Below are 20,864 nucleotides of genomic sequence, written 5' to 3'. Positions count from 1 at the left end.
GTCTTATAACCAGTGTTTTTAAACCTGCATCTTATAGATTGCTTACCTCTGTTTTGTTTAGCTCTTTTTCTGGAGTTCTCTTCTTTTATTTAGGAAGTGTTTCTTTGTCTCATCATTTTGACAGCCTTCCTGTGTTTGTTTCTATGTATTAGGTAGAGGTGCTACATCTTCTGGGCTTGATAGAGTAGCCTAATGTAGTAGGTGTCTCGTAGGGTCCAGTGGCATAACCTCTCTATTCACCTGAGCCACTGTGGAGGATCAGCTCTGCACCAGCCCTCTACACAGAGCAGGAATAACTTCAGCAGGGCTCTGATGCCCATTGAGTTCACCCCTTCATTGTATGGCTTGTGGCGGTGGTTGGGTGCTGCTTTGACATGGTCTGAAGTTGTTCACCAGGTTTGCTGGCTCTGGGCCTCCCTGGAGGTGCAGACCAAGATCAGCCACCACCTATCTTCTGCTCGGGGCCACTTGGCATGAGCTACCAGGCAGTTTGCAGCTGGCTGTCACTTGTGCTGGGCTTGGAAGTGCCCAGGAGAGGCCAAGTGCAAACCACAGCCAGCTGCTGCTAGTGCCAGGCCTGGGGTCACTTAGTGAGAGGTATGGGGTATGCCGAGGCCAAATGCTGCTTGTTTAAGAGATTTTAGGAAAGGCTGAGCATGAGCCAAGACAGGCCATTTATATGGAAAAGATACTGTAAACAGCTTGGGTGGGCCCACAAGTTGGGTGGGAGAGGGTCTCAGAGAATTACCAGGTTGGAGCAAACAGTGATAGCCAGGTTGATAGAGACTCAGATATGGTGCCCCCTTGTCAGCGCTGTGTGGAGAGAGCTCATCAAAGGAACAGTAGCCTCTGCCAGCACTTCTGTCTGGGAGAAGGCTGCCTACCCCCAGCTCTCACACTGATGCCAGACACTACTGTTCCTCCCTGTATGTCCCTGGTGCCTTTTGAGCTGCTGCCCCAGTGCTGGAGCTCAGAAAGAGTGAGTCAGAGTAAGTCCATGTGCAGGCTCTCAAGAGAAACTGTCTGGGACTCCAGCAGCCCTCCCGTTTTAGCCACATCCCCAGTGGTTTTTACATCCAGAAGTTATGAGAACTTCTCTTCCCAGCCCTAGAACCCTGGGCTTGGACTCCTTGGTGAGGAGGACCACCACAGCCAAGATATCCTTCCCAATTTTTATCCACAACATGTGAGTGTAGGAACAGCCTGTTCTACGTCTCTGCCCCTCCTACCAATCTCAAAGTGGCTTCTTCTTTAAAGCCCTAGTTGTAGGACTTGCATTCAGGTAAATTTCAGGTGGTTCTGAATGATGCTTGTTTTATTGTTTAGTTGTAATTTTGATATGGATGTGGGAAGATGTAAGTTCCTCATTTATCTATGCCACCATCTTGACCGGACCATGATATGTTTTTTAAGTGAGTGTTTATTTCACAATTTATGAATATTCTATAATATCTATTTAAAATTCTTTCATTACCTGGTTATTTGGTAAAGTTAGTTGTATAGATAAAATACCAGTGATATCCATACATGAATTCTTATATATGTAATATATATATTAGAATATATTACATATCCATCTGCTAATATACTATAGTGGTGTCAGCACCAATTCTGAAATAGGACTTGGCAGGTCTGAGACCTGCTGAACCATCTACTTGCTGTGTGACCTGAAACTGGTTACTTAATCTATCAATGCTTTCTTGAGAACATAAGAAAACTTACCTCACATGCCTGTTCTGAGGATGAATGAGGTTGGATATAATAACTCTATGTCCCTTTTGAAGTGGAAAAATGGCCTTTTATCTAGCCTTAAAAATGTAATAACTGTGAAGAAAATTTCATATTTATATCAGTGTGCATAAAGCTTGAATAACTTATTTATTTATTTTTTAGAGAAAGAGAGGAGGAGGGGAGAGAGAGAGACAAACTCAGAGACATCAATTTGTTGTTCCACTTATTAACACATTCATTTCTTCTTGTCTGTGTCCTGACCGAGGACCAAACCCACAACCTTGACATGTTGGGACAGAGGCTCTAACTAACTGAGCTACCCAGCCAGGGCTATCCTTAAACTGTTGGGATGTGATTCCATGGCCAGACGACCAGATCCGGACAGCCTTCCCTTTTCTTCTTTTCAAGTCATGATGTATGGAGCATGGTGATGAAATGGCAGCAAAGTCTGGTATTCTCCAGGTGGTTAAAATTAAAGCAGTCATTTCAAAATAATAAAATGCCTTTTTAGCATCTACTGAAAATAATTTGTTTAAAAGGTTGTTCTATTACTCTTAGGGCAAATCTGTGACTAAAAATATTAACACTATGTTTTATTTTTTTAAGTTAATAGGGGGATCACTTTAGCATTTTATTTCTGTAAAGCCATGTTAACTTTAAATATTAGTGAGCTTTGAGCTCCTGAAACTGTTACTTACCTCCTCTGAGAACCAGGGTAATAAAACTGAAAACCCCCTCTTTATTCCCCCCCAATTAAGACAAATTGTCTCCTAAATCTGGGGTGCATTATGGTAGTGGAAATGTTAAAGTGTGATTGCTTTATTCTGGTGGTCACAATCAGAGTTGCTAGTGTATTCATTTAAACCTTCAAAGAGTATGTATCAAAAAGCAAAAAGGTCACCTTCACCTGTATGCCAACATTTTAAATAGCAAGCCTTAGTGCTTTTTTCTAATAGAGTGATATGAATCATTACCTTCCCTCTCTTTTCCCCGAGCAGGGCTGTTGACAGGGAAGCCCCTCTATTCTCTTGGAAGCATCCTTGCATATTTCTTCTCAAAGGCTGCTGCAGGTTAGCAGGGAGAGAGTGACCCAGCGCTCCTTCTTGCCAACTTTAATCTGAGGAGCTTTCACACAGTCGTCTTTTTATTGGTGCCTCCCTTGCCCTCTGCTTCCTGTTTCAGATCTGTAATCTTAGTGATGCATAATTTATTCCCTAAAAGGAGGAACAAAGATTGGCCTTTCACAAAACTGCCACAGTTATATTCCATTATCCTTTATTGAAAATTCACCAAGAGTGTTCTAATCATCAGTTATCATTTGCTATTTCAAAGTAGGGCAGCCCACCATTTTTATCTCTGTCACCTATCAGATCAAATGCAAAACTGGTTTCCTAGCTATTAAATAAACTGAGCAGCAAAGAAGACGGTGACCAGATTTTTTAGCATAAAACTCATATTCAGGGTAAATCCTCAGCTTTCCCACTATATTTCTTCCATATATGCATAAAACTTCAAAAGAATATATATACATATATAGTGTAGTATATATCCTACACATATATAATGTAGTATATATCCTAATTATGTGAGTAAAGTCCCTCCAAATATCCACTGGTGAGGATTTTTTTTTAAAGGTTTTTAAAAAAATGCTACAGCTACCCCATCCATACTAGTAAAATTACTCCAATAAATAGAAGTAATCATATTTCTATGCCTAGGTTTATTTGTTCCAAAATGCAAAAAATGAATGATCAAAATCTTTGTCTACTAGATTTTGGTTGTTTTATGAATTCTCTCCATGCTTATATTTTCATATGAAAAATTAATTATGTGCATCTGAGTTAACAATAACAGTGTTATTCAGACTGATGAATCTCAGAGGGAAGGCAGGGGTCGGGAGAGATGAACAGGGGAACTTATATGCATACTAGAGGCCCTGTGCACAAATTCATGCACGGGTGGGGTCCCTTGGTCTGGCTGGCGATTGGGGCCGATGGGGGCTGTCTCACCCAGTCCCATTCAGGGACCTTGGAGCCAGCCAGCCAGGAGGAGGGACCATGGGAGGTTGGCCAACCAGGGGGAGGGACTGCAGGAGGTTGGCTGGCCGGGGGGGGAGGGACCGTGGGAGGTTGGCCAGCCATGGGAGGTTGGCTGTGGGAGCACACTGACTACCAAGGGGCAGCTCCTGCATTGAGTGTTTGTGCCCTGGTGGTCGATGCGCATCGTAGCTACTGGCTGGTTGTCCAATTGTCCAGTTGTCTGGTAGTAATGGTCACTTAGGCTTTTATATATATAGACTAGAGTCCCGGTGCAAGAAATTCGTGCACGGGGGAGGGGTCCCTCAGCCTGGCCTGCACCCTCTCGCAATCTGGGATCCCTCGGGGGATGTCTGACTGCCAGTTTAGGCCCATCCCGACCCCTGCGGGATTGGGCCTAAACTGGCAGTCGGACATTCCTCTCATAATCCAGGACTGCTGGCTCCTAACTGCTCACCTGTGTGCCTGCCTGATTGCCTCTAACCACTCTGCCTACCTGCCTCATCACCCCTAACCCCTCTGCCTGCCTGCCTGCCTGCCTGATCACCCCTAACCAATCGCCTGCCTGCCTGATTGTCCCTAAACACTCTGCCTGCCTGCCTGATCACCCCTAACTGCTCACCTGCCTGCCTCATCACCCCTAACCACTCGCCTGCCTGCCTCATCACCCCTAACTGCTCACCTGCCTGATTCATTGCCCCTAACCACCTCTGCCTGCCTGCCTGCCCCTAACCACTTGCCTGCCTGCCTAACTGCCTCTGCCTCAGGCCCCACCACCGCGGCTTTATCCAGAAGGACATCTGGAATGACGTCCGGAAGGTCGTTTGGCTGTCCGGTCTTATTAGCATAATACACTTTTATTATTATAGATATGCATAGCCTTTGGACACAGACAATAGTGTGGTGAAGGCCTGGGAAGGCAGGGAGGAGGGGTTGTGGGGAAAAAGGGCACATTTGTAATAGGTTCAACAATAAAGGTAAATTTTAAAAAATAACAATATTATTGTTAACAGCTTTAAATATTGTTATTGATGGTGATGATAATACTAGTAATAATAATTATAATGGATTGTGTATAAAAGTGCTGTGCTCTGTGCCTGGTATGTAGCAGTTATGAGATAAACAGGAATCTAAAAATTCTTTACAAAGTAAAAGTGATGTAGAAAGAACTCACAACTACACAAAGATAATGGAAAAAAATAATCCCCCAGAGAATGGGAAAATTTAAAAGGCAAGAGATCAATGGCAAAGAGTAATGGGCTGCTTTTGTTACATAGGGTCTTGTTATACTTGTGGAGGGATATGACATGTTTTTATTTAGTAACAAATTACAATGAGATTCTAATATATTTTATAGGGAATACCAGGAATACATGTACTTTCTGTGCAGCACTTCAAAACATACAAAGAAGTGGAAAATTGGGTCTGAATGGTTTGCCTCAAAACAAGAAAAGTTTTATTGGGACAGTACCGGTTAATAATGCGGATTTTTTTCAATAGATGGAGTTACACATATGTTGATATATATATATACGATTTGATATGTATGCTATTTTGTTGTATTGACAACAATCTTCAAAACTTCATATGTCAAATTTTCTGACGGGGTTAACATCATAGATATTTTTACGCTTAAAAATGTCAAATTTTGTGCCAAAAAAGAGCATTTGCGGGAAGTTTTAATTCATTACTTTATTTTGAATAAAAGTGCTGCTGAAAGTTATCATATACTTCAGGAAGCTTATGGTGAACATGCTCCATCTCAAGATATTTGTAAATGCTGGTTTAAATGCTTTAAAAGTGATGATTTCTATGTGAAAGACAAAGAACGTCCAGGTCAACCGAAAAAGTTTGAAGACCAACAATTACAAGCATTATTGGATGAAGATGTGTGTCAAACTCAAAAACAACTTGCAGAAAGATTAAACATTGCTCAGCCAACAATTTCTGATCAGGCAGTGGGAGAGATTATATGCTTATTTATATTTCTAAGCATTTAAAAGCAATGGGAAAGATTTTAAAGGAAGAAAAATGGATGCCAGCAGCTGATCGATGTTTCTCTCTCATTGATGTTTCTAACTCTCTATCCCTCTCTCTTCCTCTCTGTAAAAAATCAATAAAATATATTTTTAAAAATATTTTAAAAAAATGGATGCCACATCAACTGAACGAAAGACAAATGGAAAACCGAAAAGTCATCAGTAAAATGTTTCCTCAACGGCACGAAAGAAAGTCTTTTCTTGCATTGAATTGTGACTGGTGATGAAAAGTGGACTTATTTTGAGAATCCCAAACACACAGAATCATGGGTTGATCCAGGTCAACCGTCAACATTGACTACAAGGCCAAATCGCTTCAGAAAGAAGACAATGCTCTGCGTTTGATGGGATCAAGAAGGTGTGGTATATTATGAGCTTATAAAACCTGGTGAAACTGTTAATACTGATCGATACCAGCAACAAATAATCTATTTGAACCACACTTTGATTGTGAAACGACCAGAATGTGCCAGAAGACACGACAAGGTAATTTTGCTTCATGATAACGCACCATCACACACTTCAAAACCAGTTAAAGACACGATAAAAGATCTTGCCTGGGAAGTATTAACCCACCCGCTGTATTCCCCAGACCTTGCTCCTTAGATTACCACTTGTTCCGATTGATGGCACATGTACTTTCTGTGCAGCACTTCAAAACATACAAAGAAGTGGAAAATTGGGTCTCTGAATGGTTTGCCTCAAAACAAGAAAAGTTTTATTGGGACGGTATCCACAAATTAACCAAAAGATGGGGGAAATATGTAGCTAGTGATGGACATTACTTTGAATAAAGCACTTTTGATGTTTCTCTTGAAATTATTGTGTTTTCTTTGATTACAAAATCCACATTATTAACTGGTACACCTGGTAAGAGAAATATAAGTAAGCATATAAACACGTTTAAATGAAAAAAATTTTTTAATTAGCTCATATAGGCATCTATGCTAATAAAAGCCTAGGTGTCCCTCACGTCCTCATGCCATCACAAATGGCTGCCCCCATGTCATCACAATATGGCCGCCCCCATGTTGTCACAAGATGGCCACCCCATGTCATCACAAGATGGCTTGCCACAAGATGGCCACCACTGATGGCCGGCAGGGGAGGGCAGTTGGGGGCAAACAGGTGAGCAGGGGAGGGCAGTTGATGGTGAACAGGCCTGCAAGGGAGGGCAGTTGGAGGCAATTGGGCCAGCAGGGGAGCAGTTAGGCGTCAATCAGGCTGTCAGGGGAGCAGTTAGGGAGTGATCAGGCTGACAGGCAGAAACGGTTAGGGGCAATCAGGCAGGCATGCAGGCAAGCAGTTAGGAGCCAGCAGTCCCAGATTGTGAGAGTGATGTTTGACTGCTGGTTTAGGCCCCACAGAGAATGGGCCTAAACCAGCAGTCAGACATCCCCCGAGGGGTCCCAGATTGGAGAGGGTGCAAGCTGGACTGAGGAACACCCCTTCAGTGCACGAATTTTGTGCACCAGGACTCTAGTTTATTTAATATATGCTCAATATGACTGATGGTTTGGACTATTGTCCACACCTTCCCTTTCCTACTTCAGGCAGAGTGTACTTGCGGCCTCCTTGACCATGGGCACGGCCGTGTGACTCACTTTGATAAATAGAACGTTAGAGGATGTAATGTAAAGGGAGGCTTGAAAAGTGCTTGAGCAGTTGCCCTTGCCTTCTTGTACTCCTGCATTTCTCCATAAACAGAATGTGCCTCAGGTATCTGTCTGTCCATTGAAGGTGAAAGACCTGGTGCACACCTGACCCCAGCCATAAATTTGAGCCAGATCAGCTGACATCAGCCAGCCCACAGATGCGTGAGCCAACCTACAACAGCTTGTTGTTATTTGACATTGAGTTCTGGGGATAGTTTGTTATGCAGCATTATTGTGACAATAGCTGACTGTTATGATAATCAAAGTCTCATATTTGGAGTGGGGATTGTTTTAAATTAAACTTAATGTGAGACAAAATATTTAGAAGTTAGGCTATAAATATACATCTAACTTAAACATTAGAGGTTTTATAAAATGTATTACCTTTTGAATTGAAAAGTATCATCCTCTCCAGCTGCCTACAATCTGTGGGCAGACAGTACAGCTTTCTAAACCCCAGCAACAATGCATTGCCTGGGCTTCCATGAGTCTATAATGAAAAAGCTCATCTCACAGTATAGTTACTAAAAGGTAACATGAAGGAGATTGGGAAAATATTAAACTCCGAGTTATTTAGGGCCTAAACACTTAAATTCGTTTCACTGAAAATGAACGTTGTTTTGGCATGCATATTTTAAAAGGACATAAGACCTCAAACATTTGACAGTTTGAGGTTCAAGTTTTGGCTTTAGTGGCAGGCTGACTCTTCATTGTGCCAGACACCGGATTCATGTTTCACAGCAGGTGGGAGCCTCAGTAATTTCAGCAAAACATTGGCACTTTCAGCCAAGGAAAATGCAGCTCACCGGTGAACGTTGCATTAGAAGAGGGAATAAAAGAGGGACTAGCCACAAAATTGGAGCCTCCTAGTGAAGGCAAGAAGGAAGGACCCTGCCTCTGGCTTCAGTGCCCTCTTGCTGTTCCAAATTTGAACAACAGGAAGTCTGAAAGAACTTTCTAAATGCTGTTATCCTCAGAGAAGTCATCTGAAAGTTATTCTAGTTCCTTTTTTTCTAAGCAAATTAGACAAGCCATTACACCTTTATTTCAGTTTTGGATGGAAGTAAATTTTTTTGCATAATTTAGTCAACCTAATTGAATAAATGCACTTGCCATTTATTTTGCTTCGTAAAATTATTTTTCATATCATTTTGTAAAGGGGGGGAGGGTTTGATTCAATGAATCTATCATTTTGGGTAAATTGTTACAGCTTGCCTGAAAACTGAGTCTATAGCAGTTTCTTTCTTTGTGAAAAGGTTAAAAAATGCCAATTCAATGTAAAAAATAGCATGTAAGTAGCATAAATATATTTCACTCATTTAATAGTATCTTGATCTTACAACTGATGAGATTAGTAGGATAGCATATAAAATTGCTTTCGTAGTATTCTTAAGGAGATATAAATAAACAGTATAAACTGTTACCATCACAATGTTCTTACACAAGGGAAATCTTCCAAAGTTATGATTTTCTTTTCACTTACCAAAACAATACCCTTTGGTCACTTTTGCTGGGTCTTGGCACAGTAAATTCTAAAAATCAGAATTTGAATCTTTATAAAAATCATCCATTGAAAAGCAGAATATTTTAGTCTTTAGTTCTCAAAAAAAAATTTTCTTCAAAATCAACAAGCTTCAACATTTAAATATTAAAATATTTGTACCATCATGTACATGATTTTTTTTTACCATTGTCCTTTTCATCTTAGGAAGAACTTGTATATATTGAAAACTTTAGTAATTTTCCCCTTAATAAGTGACAAAGAGGGAACAAAACAAGATAAAAGGTTGTTATTCTAGACAGTTTCATTTAGCATAATTTCAACTTTCAAATCATAGGAACATAAATGAATGTCCTACTTCTGAGTTAAAAGTACTTGACTACTTTGTGGGATGTTTTGTGCCAATTTTTTACTAAATTATCTTGGTCGCCGTTGCTAGGTAACACCACTGGCTTCCAGCAGCTGAAAATGGAGAGGGTAGCAGGGAGCAATTTGGCATTATTAGCATTTGACTAATAAGGTTGTGTGTTTTTTAACGGTATATCTTAGCATCCCCCCCCCCCCTCTTTTTCTAGGAAATGTCATTGTCTATGGCGATACAATTGACACTTACACCACACTAGAGATGCTCTTACACCTTGGCATGAGGGGCTCCAACATCCACCTGGTGCGGCCCCCGCCCACTTCCAACATCACCTGCATCAACAACTATTTGGTGGAAAGCGCAGTGGAAGACGCGCTGCAAGCAGCTGGGGTTACCATTCACCAGGATGCGCTCCTGGCTCAGTGGAACGACGGCGAAGACCCAGACCCTATTAGCAGCGCCAGCTTCACCACGCCCACCAAGCCTTTCAAACTTCCGTGCTCCGTAAGTAGGTCCAGGGAACCTCCCTCACTGCCTCCAGACTTGAGGTCTGAAAGATGGTGGATGGTGAATTTACAGTCACGATTTGGGGGTTTGCTTTCTAATTGTTCAGTTTATCTATTGCTGAGTAACAAACTTAGTGGTCCTGGGGGCTCAGCTGGGCAGTTCTCACTGGAGGTCTCTCATGTGGTTGGTCAGACCATGGGTGAGGCTGGAATCATCTAGGAGGTATGTTCACTCATGTCTGGCTGTTGATGCTAGATGAGCTTAAGTTGCAGTTTTGACCAGAGCACTTACCAATGGCCACTTCATGTGACTGGGCTTCCTCTTACTATGGTGACTTGGTTCTAAGAGCTTTTGGGGAGAGAGGGAGAGAGAGAGAGAGAGAGAGAGATTACCTTTCCTGCCCCAACCTCGGAAGCCAAGTGGCATCACTGCACCTGCATTGTAGTCACTAGGCCCCTCACTAAGGCTGACCCTTATTATACTCAAGGGGAGGGAATTAGACCTTGCCTCTTCATGGAAGGAATGTCAACGATTTGAAGAGTGCCAACATTGAGAACTTGCCATGTCCCAGGCACAGTGCTGAATGCTTGCAGTGCATTCTGTCACCTCCACACAACAGCTCTGTAAAGGGAAGCATCCCATTTTACAGATGAGAACATCGTGGCTCCAAGTAGGTAGTGTGCAGGGAGACCAACCCAGATCAGCAGGGCCCTTAAGTCTATGCTGCTGTTAACCTCTTAAGATTCTGGAAATACCACTAGTGAGTCTTTCTCCATGGAATAGAGACATAGGAGATATATAGAGTGCCTTTTTTTTTTTTTTTGAGGAGGGGGCGGGGAGTGTAATGGCTCAACTTGCAACCTGTATCCTCAGAGTTGCCAGTTCAGGAGATTACAGAAACCAGCAGGGAGGAGAGAAAAGGGGATAGTTAGGGGAGACCAGGCCTGCAGGGGAGGGCAGTTGGGCCTAAACGGGCAGTTGGACATCCTTCAAGGGGTCCCAGATTGGAGAGGGTGCAGGCTGGGCTGTGGGACACACACACCGCCCCCGCCCCCCCATGCACAAATTTCATGCACTGGGCCTCTACTTAGGCAAGAGAGAAAAAAAAAATGTTTCAAAACTGGAAAGGAAGAAGCAAAATATCACTGTTTGCAGATGACATGATATTATGTGTAGAAAACCCTATAGACTCTATCTAAAAAACTGTTAGAACTAATAAACAAATGCAGTAAAGTTGCAGGATACAAAATAAATACATAAAAATCTGTTTCATTTATTTACACTAATAACAAACTAACACAAAGAGAAATTAGAACAACCCCATTTACAATTGTATGAAAAAGAGTAAAATAACTAGGAATAAATTTAACCAAGGAGGTGAAAGACCTGTATATTGAAAACTATAAGACAATGAAAAAAATTGAATAAGACACAAATAAATGGAAAGCTATTTCATGCTCATGGATTGAATGATTTAATATTGTTAAAATGTCCATGCTACCCAAATCACTAAACAGATTAAATACAATCTCTGTCAAAATTCCAATGGTATTGCCCTAACTGGTTCGGTTCAGTGGATAGAGCGTCGGCCTGTGGACTGAAGGGTCCCAGGTTTGATTCCAGTCAAGGGCATGTACCTTGGTTGCGGGCGCATCCCGGGGGGGGGGGGAGGGAGGAGGAGTACAGGAGGCAATGTTTCTAACTCTCTATCCCTCTCCCTTCCTCTCTGTAAAAAAATCAATAAAATATATTTTTTAAAATTCCAATGGTATTTTTCACAGAAATAGAACAAACAATACTAAAATTCGTATAGAACCATAAAAGACACTGAATAGCCAAAGCAATCTTGAGAAGGAAGAAGAAAGCTGGAAGCATCCCACTCTCTGATTTCAAAGTATATTACAAAGCTATAGTAATTAAAACAGTATGGTATTTGCATAAACACAGAGACATAGATCAGAATAGAGAGCCCAGAAATAAGCCTATACATGGCTAATCAATTAATTTATGACAAAGAAGCCAAGTATATATAATGGGGAAAGTATAGTCTCTTCAATAAATGGTGCTGGGAAAATTGAATGGCCATGTGCAAAAGAATGAAATTGGACCACTGTCTTACACCATACATAAAAATTAACTCAAAATGGATTAAAAACTTGAACATAAGACCTGAAATCATAAAACTACTAAAAGAAAACAAAGGTCACAATTTCCTTAGCTTAGGTCTTTGTAAAAAATGTTTTTTATTGATTTCAGAGAGGAAGGGAGAAGGAGAGAGAGAGAAATATCAATGATGAGAGAGAATCATTGATTGGCTGCCTTCTGCATGCCCCACACTGGGAATCGAGTCCACAACCCAGGCATATGCTCTGACTGGAAATCGAACCGTGGACTATCCGTTCATAGGTCAACACTCAACCACTGAGCCATGCTGGCCAGACCTTAGCTTAGGTCTTGGCAATCATTTTTTTTAATCTGACAGCAAAAACAAAAGCAAAAATAGACAAGTGGGATTACATCAAACTAAAAAGCTTCTTCATAGCAAAGGAAACCATTAAAAAAGTGAAATAGCAACCCACTTAATGGAAGAAAATAACTGCAAATCTTATGTCTGATGAGCTAATATCCAAAGTAGATAATGAACTCATGTAACTCAATAGCAAAAAACCTCCAAGCAATTTAATTTTAAAATAGGCAGAATATCTGAATAGGCATTTTTCCAAAGAAGGCATATAGGTGGCCAACAGGCACATGAAGAGATGCTCAATATCACTAATTATCAGGGAAATGCAAATCAAAATCACAATGGGATATCACTTCACACTTATTAGAATGATTATTATAAAAAAAAGACAAGAAATAAGAAGTTTTGGTGAGGATGTGGAGAAAGGGACTTTTGTGCACTGTTGGTGGCGAATGTAAATTGGAGCAGCCACCATGGAAAACTGTATGGAGGCTCCTTAAAAACTAAAAATAGAACTACCCTATGGTCCAGCAAATTTACTTCTGTGTATTTGTCTAAAGAAAATGAAAACACTAATTTGAAAAGATATATGCATCCCACATTTATTGTAGCATTATTAGCAGTAGCCAAGATATAGAAACAACCTAAGTGGATGAATGATAAAGAAATCATGATACACACACAAAATGGAATATTATTCAGCCATAAAAAGAATGAAACCTTGCCAGTTGGGACAACATGAAAGGAACTTGAGAGCATTATGCTAAGTGAAGTAAGTCAGACAGAGAAAGACAGATACAGTATGATCTCTCTCATATGTAGAATCTTGAAAAATACAGCAATCTTATAGATACAGAGAACAGATTAGTGGTTGCAAGAGGCAGGGAGTGGAGGTGGGAGAAAGGAGTGAACTGGTTTGTGTGTGTTTTTTTAGTTTAAATTGAAGTACATTTTGTTGAAAAGAAGTGTTTGTCGGAATGCATGTTGAATGAGGTTTATCAGATTGGTGACTCTTGATTTGCTAACAGGGAGTTTTGCTCTTCCTAATCTGAATTATAAATATAAGTATAGTTACATACTTACTGGAACAACATCAGTGTGACCAGATGTGTTTACTTCATGTTTTATCCAATATGCAGTATTCAGTTGGCATTGCAGGAGCGCATGAATTGTATTAGAGAGAGCTGTAACTTCAAGCACATGTTTCCATGAACATCGTTAGATTTGCTTTTCCATCAAGTCCACACACTCCTATGAAACCTCAAAGGTAGCCAAATTGCGAATGCCTACACCAAAACAGTATAAAGTAATACCATTGCAATACTAGTAATTTTTAAAAACTCAGGAAAACAAGAATTAGTAGATTAAATGTGCTATTTAACAAAAAGTAGGTTTAATTAGGAAAAGAACTGTTTAGGTAGAAGAACTTTTGTGGAGATAATAAGGGGACTTTGAACATTTTTGAAGGCTCAAGAGGTTTATGCTGCTGTTTTTTATATATAATGGTAATTCAAATCAAATGGCTTTCTATCTTTTTGTTCTGAAGATAATACAATTTATTTAGATAATAAAAAAGGACATTTGGGATATCCACAAAGATATAGAAATTAATACAATTCTAAAGAACAGTGGGTTGAAAAAAAGAAATAAAAAGGGAAATTAGAAAATTCTTTGAGATGAATTAAAACAAAAACTAAACATAACCAAAACTCATGAGTATAGAAAAAGTAGTGTTCATGTAACAGAGTGAAATGCTTGCCCTCTCTGACTCTATCTTAATTCTAGCTACGTTTTCTCCATGACCTTCAGGCAAACAGCTCTTCTTTCAAATAGGCTATTCACTAGAGGAATTCTGTTTAAGGCTTAAGTTTTTGCAAGAAGGGAAGGTTGATTTTAACATCTAAAAAATCAATCAATGCAATACACCATCTTATATAATAAAAGGCTAATATGCAAATCAACTGAATGGCAGAGGACTGGTCACTATGAGGCACACTGATCATCAGGGGGCAGCCGCTCAATGCAGGAGCTTCCCCCTGGTGGTCAGTGTGCTCCCATTGGGGGAGCGCTGCTCAGCCAGAAGCCAGGCTCACGGCTGGCGAGTGCAGCGGCAGTGGCAGGAGCCTCTCCTGCCTCCATGGCAATCGGACACCCCTCCAAGCACTCCCAGACTGCGAGAGGCCACAGGCCAGGCTGAGGGACCACCCCCCGAGTGCACAAATTTTGTCCACCAGGCCTCTAGTATTACTATAATTACTATAATGAAAGATAAAAACATGTGCATGTGGTCATCTAAGTAGATACAGATATGGTGTTTGACAAAATCCAATACCTTTTGTGATAAAAACATTCACCATACTCTAAGTATATGGGAGGTATCTCAACCCAATAAAAAGCTTATACAAAAAATCCCACAGCCAGTGTCATACTTAATAACATAGACTGAATACCCTCTCCTTCATATAAGAAACAAGACAAGGATACCCTTGTACTGGAGGTCCTAGTCAGCATGATTAAGGATGCAAAAGAAATAAAAGTATGTGAATTATAAGGAGAGAAATAAGACTGATACTGTTATAATTAGCTAATTATTAATAATAGGAAATAAGCAAAGGGGGAAGCCAGACCTTATAGGTGTGTCATTTGGGCAGCTTCACCAGGAAGCTGCCACTTTGCACTCCCTGGGGAACCACCATCCTATTCCCTGCAAAACACTGGGAGAAGGGGTCCAACAAAGGGAAATAGGCACATACCCAGTAAAGTTGGAGTAACATAGGGAAAATACTTGCCTATCAGTCTTACCTGGGAACAAAAATCATTGGCCGTAATGGGTGTGGCTACTACAAACCCATGAAAATTTGAGAAGACAGAATCTCCTAAACAAAGGAGTTCTCTCTCTGGTGTCCTTGACTTTTGACTCCTGGGACTCTGTTGTTCCTGCTTCCTTGCATTCATTCACCTGTGTTTCCTCCATAGCCATGTGGCCCTGCAGACCCCACATGCGATGGACTGGTGGACTGCAACAGGGAACACAAACTATGCCAGCCTGATGCTGGGCTGGACTCTGCTCCAACATGGAAAGGAAACTCTAGACACTGACTATGATTTTAGCTCCACTGAAACCCTAGCTACACTTCTATATTTTTATATGAATGGGAAATCTATTTTTATACAGATGGGAAAAGAGTATAGGAGAGAGAAAAGAGGAGTGAGGAGACAGAAAGATTCAGAATCAGAGACAGACTCAGAGAAAAATGTTTTCCTTCGGTCATTGAGTAAGAGTTATAAAACAGGAAGAATTTTAGAGATTCAAAAGAAATAAGCTGCCTGAGATGGGAGTAACTGGGATAGGGTTAAATAGCTGAGTGAACAGACACAGAGAAAAGGAGAAAGATCCTTTTGGCTCCCTGAGTGAGAATAAAAGGCTTTACTGAGATGATGGACCTGAGTCTGGCACTGTCCAATAGAGCTTTCTTTGATGATGGAAATGGTCAATATTTGTGTTGTCCAATATGGCAGCAACTATACAGCTGTAGCTTTTTAGCATCCTATATAATAAACCCGAATATGCAAATAAACCCAACAGCAGAATGACCGGTCACTATGATGTGCACTGACCACCAGGGGGAGGCGACTGGCATTGGCGATTGGGGAGCAGGGCCAGTGAGCGGGCAGTGCCAAGCCTCCAGCCAAGGCGGGTGCCAGCAGGGGGCCCCCAATTGCCCCACCCGCCAGTTGCCCCACAGATCAGCCCTGATCACTGGCCAGGCCTAGGGACCCTACCCTATATATTGGGAACAGTCTCTTAGATTTAAAAATTAAAACCTGGCAAGGCTACTCTAACACTGAAAAACAGGATGATGCAGCAATGACATGCATGGATTCTGACTTGCACATTTTGTGGTCAGCCCTGATTCTGACACTTATAACTGTGTGACAAAACCAATTATTAACTTCTCTCTGCTTCAGTTTTTCCACCCATAAGATGGGGAAAATGGTACTGCTGCCTCAGAAGGGTCATATTATGTACTACTTCTTATAATCAGGGCAAAAAAATGTAGCTGTCCATACAACAGCAAGATGCCTTTCACCTTTATGAAAAGTATGGTCACTGGTCCATGCAGTGTCCTGGATTGCAAGAAGGATGTCCAACTGCCGGTTTAGGCCCAATCCCCATCCCCCAAGGCAGTCAGACATCCCCTGATGGTGCAGGCCAGGCTGAGGGGACCCCCTCCTCCCCTCCCATGCACGAATTTTGTGCACCGGGCCTCTAGTTTGAAATAAGCTACTACTGTTACCCGATGAGGCTCCGGGCCCAGAGTGGGTCTACCTCAGTGTAGTGTGTGAGTTCTTGACTTCATGTAGGAAAGAGTTCACAGTATGAATCCAGGAGATTTTGAGAGTACATTTATTAAAGCTGGGCACAGTGAAACAAAGGAAGGATTTAGGGTAAAAGAAATAACTAGAGAGAGCTTAGGTGGTGCTCTTCTTTGGCTCTCTAGGAATTTATAGGAAAGAAGTGAGCCAAGGTGGGGCTGCCATTAGGTCACTGGGCAGTAAAGGTCACAGTGACAGAAGTGAGCCAATGAGGGGCTGCTTTTATCTCACTGGAAAGTTAGAGGAAAAGGGGGCCTTGGAGACAGGATCAGGGGTAAGCCCAGCATGAGTTGCCATTGCCCACTGCTCCCCTGGTTGCAAGTCTCAGGGGGACCCTGAGAGTTAGGGGGAAATAAAATTTTCATGCCTGAGAAGGGGCATGAGCGTGCTCTAGAGCAAACCCACACTGAGTTTTTGTCTTGAGGGTTTTTATGTTTCTTTTGCAAGGGAGAATCTTAGGGGAGGATTTCCATGGAATATTCATCAGCTCTCCAGGTGAGTTTTTAATGTGCTGATGCATCAAAATGAGTGTAGAGGAGAGTTTGGGATTATTATTTGGTCTGCTTTACTGTTTTACTCTTCTCTTGGGTCTGTCTGGTTCCAATCAGGATTTTGTTATTTGTTCCCCTGATTTCCTCCGTCCTTGGTTTAGGGAAGATAAGGTCTTGTAATTCACTAGCTAGTGGTGAGTTGTTCAATTTGTTTGGCCTTGTTTAATTATCTTGTCTCAGTTTCCCTATTCCACTTGCCTAGGAATTTCCCTAGCTTCTTACTATCCTCCCTCAGTACAACTGTGGGTCTGGATTTTAAAGTTTGTTTACTTTTAATTAATTTAGATTTAAATTTACATAGTTATGCATGACTAATCTCTACCACAGGATTATTCATCATTCATGTACCATTCATGGGTGTAGGGAAGGGATGTGAGCGAGGGTTACCTTTGGTCCAGAACAGCTAATTTTTATACAGAATGAAGCAAGTGAGATGGGTAAAGCAAGCTTGTGAAGGAAGCAGAGAGGTGGCCATCAGTATGATAAGGATCCATATCATGTTTTTATTTTTAGCATGCTTTAAATAAGGTGGCAAACTATATTTAGGTAAGAATAAAATGATTAAACTTACCTCAACTGCTTCAACAGCAAACGGAGGGCTTAAAAACAACTAACTTGCACTGCTTTAATGATGTTCAACATCAACTTAGAAGAAGATGTTCAGATGAGCATGAGAAAGCATTGAAATTTGGGCAGAGAGTGGAGGGGGCATACCGATCACTTCTAAGGAGTATGCAGAGGGCTTTGTGACCCTTGGTAGGTACCCCATAAATATTTATTGAATGACTGTGTGCCATCTCAGGGTAGAAAGCAACAAGGGAGGAGCCCAGACATGGTAGATGCTGAGGCTCATGGAGCTCTCATCTTCTCTGGGGCATCTTGCAGGTCAGGCTTTAGGGGTTTAAAAGGCCAGGAATTATGGGGCAATTTGACAACTCAAGATTAGATGAGGTGACCTTAAGAAGGAACCTAGAGAGACCTAAATGTCAGACACATGAATAAGAAGAGGAAAATGGAAGGAGGCTGAGATAGGGTTATTTTAAATATAGAAGAATGAGCCCTAGCCGGTTTGGCTCAGTGGATAGAGTGTCAGCCCTTGGACTGAAGCATTGTGGGTTTGATTCCAGTCAAGGGCATGTATCTGGATTGCAGACTCAATTCCCAGCCCCATGAGGGAGGCAACCAATCAATGTGTCTCTCTCACATGGATGTCTTTCTCTCTCTGTCTCTTCCCCTCCTTCCCACTCTCTCTGAAAATCAATAGAAAAATATCCTCAGGTGAGGATTAACAATAAGTAAGTAAGTAAATAAATAAATAATGCTAGTAAAATATAGAAGAATATGGGGAAAGTGGTGTCCCCTGAATTGTAAACCTCTTTGTTGGGAAAAAATATTGACTCTTATGATAGTTATTTCATCATTTGGCATCCTCTCCACTGGATATCTAGATTAAGTGATAAAAAAAATAAAAGAGTGACACTGGTTGGTCATAATTTGTTCTTCATAGCAAACAGGAGTCTCTATCTATCTATCTATCTATCTATCTCTCTCTCTCTCTCACTCACACACACACACACACACACACACACACACACACACACGATTATGACAAACTTTGAGTAGACCTAGATTTTTTGTGTATTCCCCAAATAATAAAATGCCCTGTTGATTGTTCACACTCTTGGGAAGGTAAAGAGTGATAACTAAGTAACAATGTAATTGTTCACTTGGTAGATATTCTTTAGCTTCTGTGAGAAGAATGTGGATTATGAAACATTTAAAGCATTAAATGATGCATGTCTTGTCTATGATGGCCGACTTGTGATTGATACGAACTTCCACACCAACGACATAGCCATCAGAGCTGCTGGCTCCCTCACCAAATTCTCCAATAGATATTACTCAAGTGAGTGGTCTCACAGCAACTTCAGTTCCAAAGAAGTTGGCTTCCAACTGGCAGCAGCTATGCTCTGTCTCTTTGATCCAACCCTCGAGCCTGTGATCGAGCCACCGGCTGATCTTGACCGACTCATTCCCATGTACAAGGCAGCCAAGATCCGAGGTGTGTGGTAAGCCACCTTCTTCCCCTGCTAAAGCCACCAGTTGGATATGAGTAGTGCTCAGGGCAGTCCTCCATCTTTCTCTTAGGCTTGGTGGGGAGATTTCTCTGCACAGAAACAGAGGAGGGCTCTCCCTCTCATTTTTTAAGCATTATTATGGGCTTAGCATTATTATTATTATGGTCCTTGGCAATTTTAGCATTTATTATAGACTATATAATAACTGTATTTAAACAGACTGGAGCATGATCAGTGACTTGCCCAGAAGTTACTCACAACTGGTCATAATGGCACAATACTTTGACATCTTCCCAAACTTTCATTCTCACTATAAGTTCAGAGATAAAGAGTCCCTTCCAAGCATCCCAGGCCTTAGCTGCTATCTGGATAGATAAGCCAAACCATTTGCAGCTGTAAACAATCACATTCATCTGTTAAGCCTTGTTGACCTCTAAGAAGATCATATGAGTAATACAGGATTTCTTTACTGTATGTTTGAGAGTTGAGAGATACCTTTGGAAATAGTGTCTTTGAATGTTATAAGAAAAAAAATGCATATACTTACAAAATTTTGTTTACTTACAAAAGGTTGAAGGACTAATACCCAAAACCATCCATAGACCCCCTAGGGTGTCCATGGACCCTAAGCCCGTAAATAGACATCAGACTAAAGAGACAAAAGCCCTATATTCCAGATCTTATCTTTTCCTACCTATCTAAATGGCCTCAGAGACGTCCTGCTCTGCTTCTCATTCTCGATGAGACCATGGGAAAGAGGAAGAGAAGGGATGGGTGTCAGAGACCAGAGTTAAGTCAGGCTCATACTTCTGGGACAAACTAGAAATATTAATACTCTGATAATGATAGTTTTCTAAAACATGGAACAAGAAATTTATTGATTTTCCTTATAACACTTTTAGAATATTTTTTAAATATTGGAGGCATAATGGGGAAAACCATTGCAACATTTAGACTCTAAAGGTCTTGGTTTGGCTTTGGCAGGTAGAGTAACAGGAATTATGAGAAATCAAAGGATACACAGGATCAGCTTAGCACATCTTCTGGGATCACTGTTGGCTACATTACGGGGTATAATGGTACATTCACACTGATTTTGTTAAGTAAATCCCAAACATCCCAGTCCTTTAGTGGAAATGTTTGAGTAGGATACACCATTTTAGGCATCTCCATTTGTCCTGTAGTACCGATATAAGCTCACTCACCTTATTAACATGTTATCTACCTTATTAACAACTAAATTAAAATGTGGAAAACTTGCCATTTCCTCTAGGAGGCATTCTTCCTGGGTCTTACCATTATCTGCATATCAGCAAGCCTGCCATTCCATCTCCCTTGGAGGTACAAATGGCCCAGCCTGATTGTGTAAGTATTATTCCTAAATTTCCTTTAACTTTCAAATATAACACTTTGTGTACAGGGGTGAAAATTATTTGTTCAGATCTTTCGTGTAATGTATTGGTTCATGCATCAGAAAGCCACTGCAGTAGCCAGTCCTCAAGATGGCCCTCAATGACTCCTGCCTCTTGGTATTCATGCCCCTGTGTGCTCCCCTACCACA

The 20,864-nt window shown here is 41.1% G+C and overlaps 1 protein-coding gene across 3 annotated transcripts in view; it reads left to right on the top strand.

Annotated features, from left to right (window-relative positions):
• CFAP61 (cilia and flagella associated protein 61) overlaps nt 1–20,864 on the top strand; it is a 242,240-nt gene that overhangs the window by 167,402 nt on the left and 53,974 nt on the right. For 2 of the 3 annotated variants that reach the window (XM_054724456.1, XM_008141292.3), the window contains 3 exons: nt 9,538–9,830; nt 18,960–19,287; nt 20,577–20,668. In XM_054724456.1, the coding sequence (XP_054580431.1) occupies nt 9,538–9,830; nt 18,960–19,287; nt 20,577–20,668 (713 nt within the window). Of the gene's footprint in view, nt 1–9,537; nt 9,831–18,959; nt 19,295–20,576; nt 20,669–20,864 lie in introns of all 3 variants that reach the window. The other variant, XM_054724457.1, reaches the window with a different exon arrangement.

This window comes from Eptesicus fuscus, chromosome 12 (assembly GCF_027574615.1).
Source record: "Eptesicus fuscus isolate TK198812 chromosome 12, DD_ASM_mEF_20220401, whole genome shotgun sequence".
Classification (NCBI taxonomy): Eukaryota; Metazoa; Chordata; class Mammalia; order Chiroptera; family Vespertilionidae; genus Eptesicus; species Eptesicus fuscus.
This window is presented reverse-complemented; position numbering and strand designations above follow the sequence as displayed.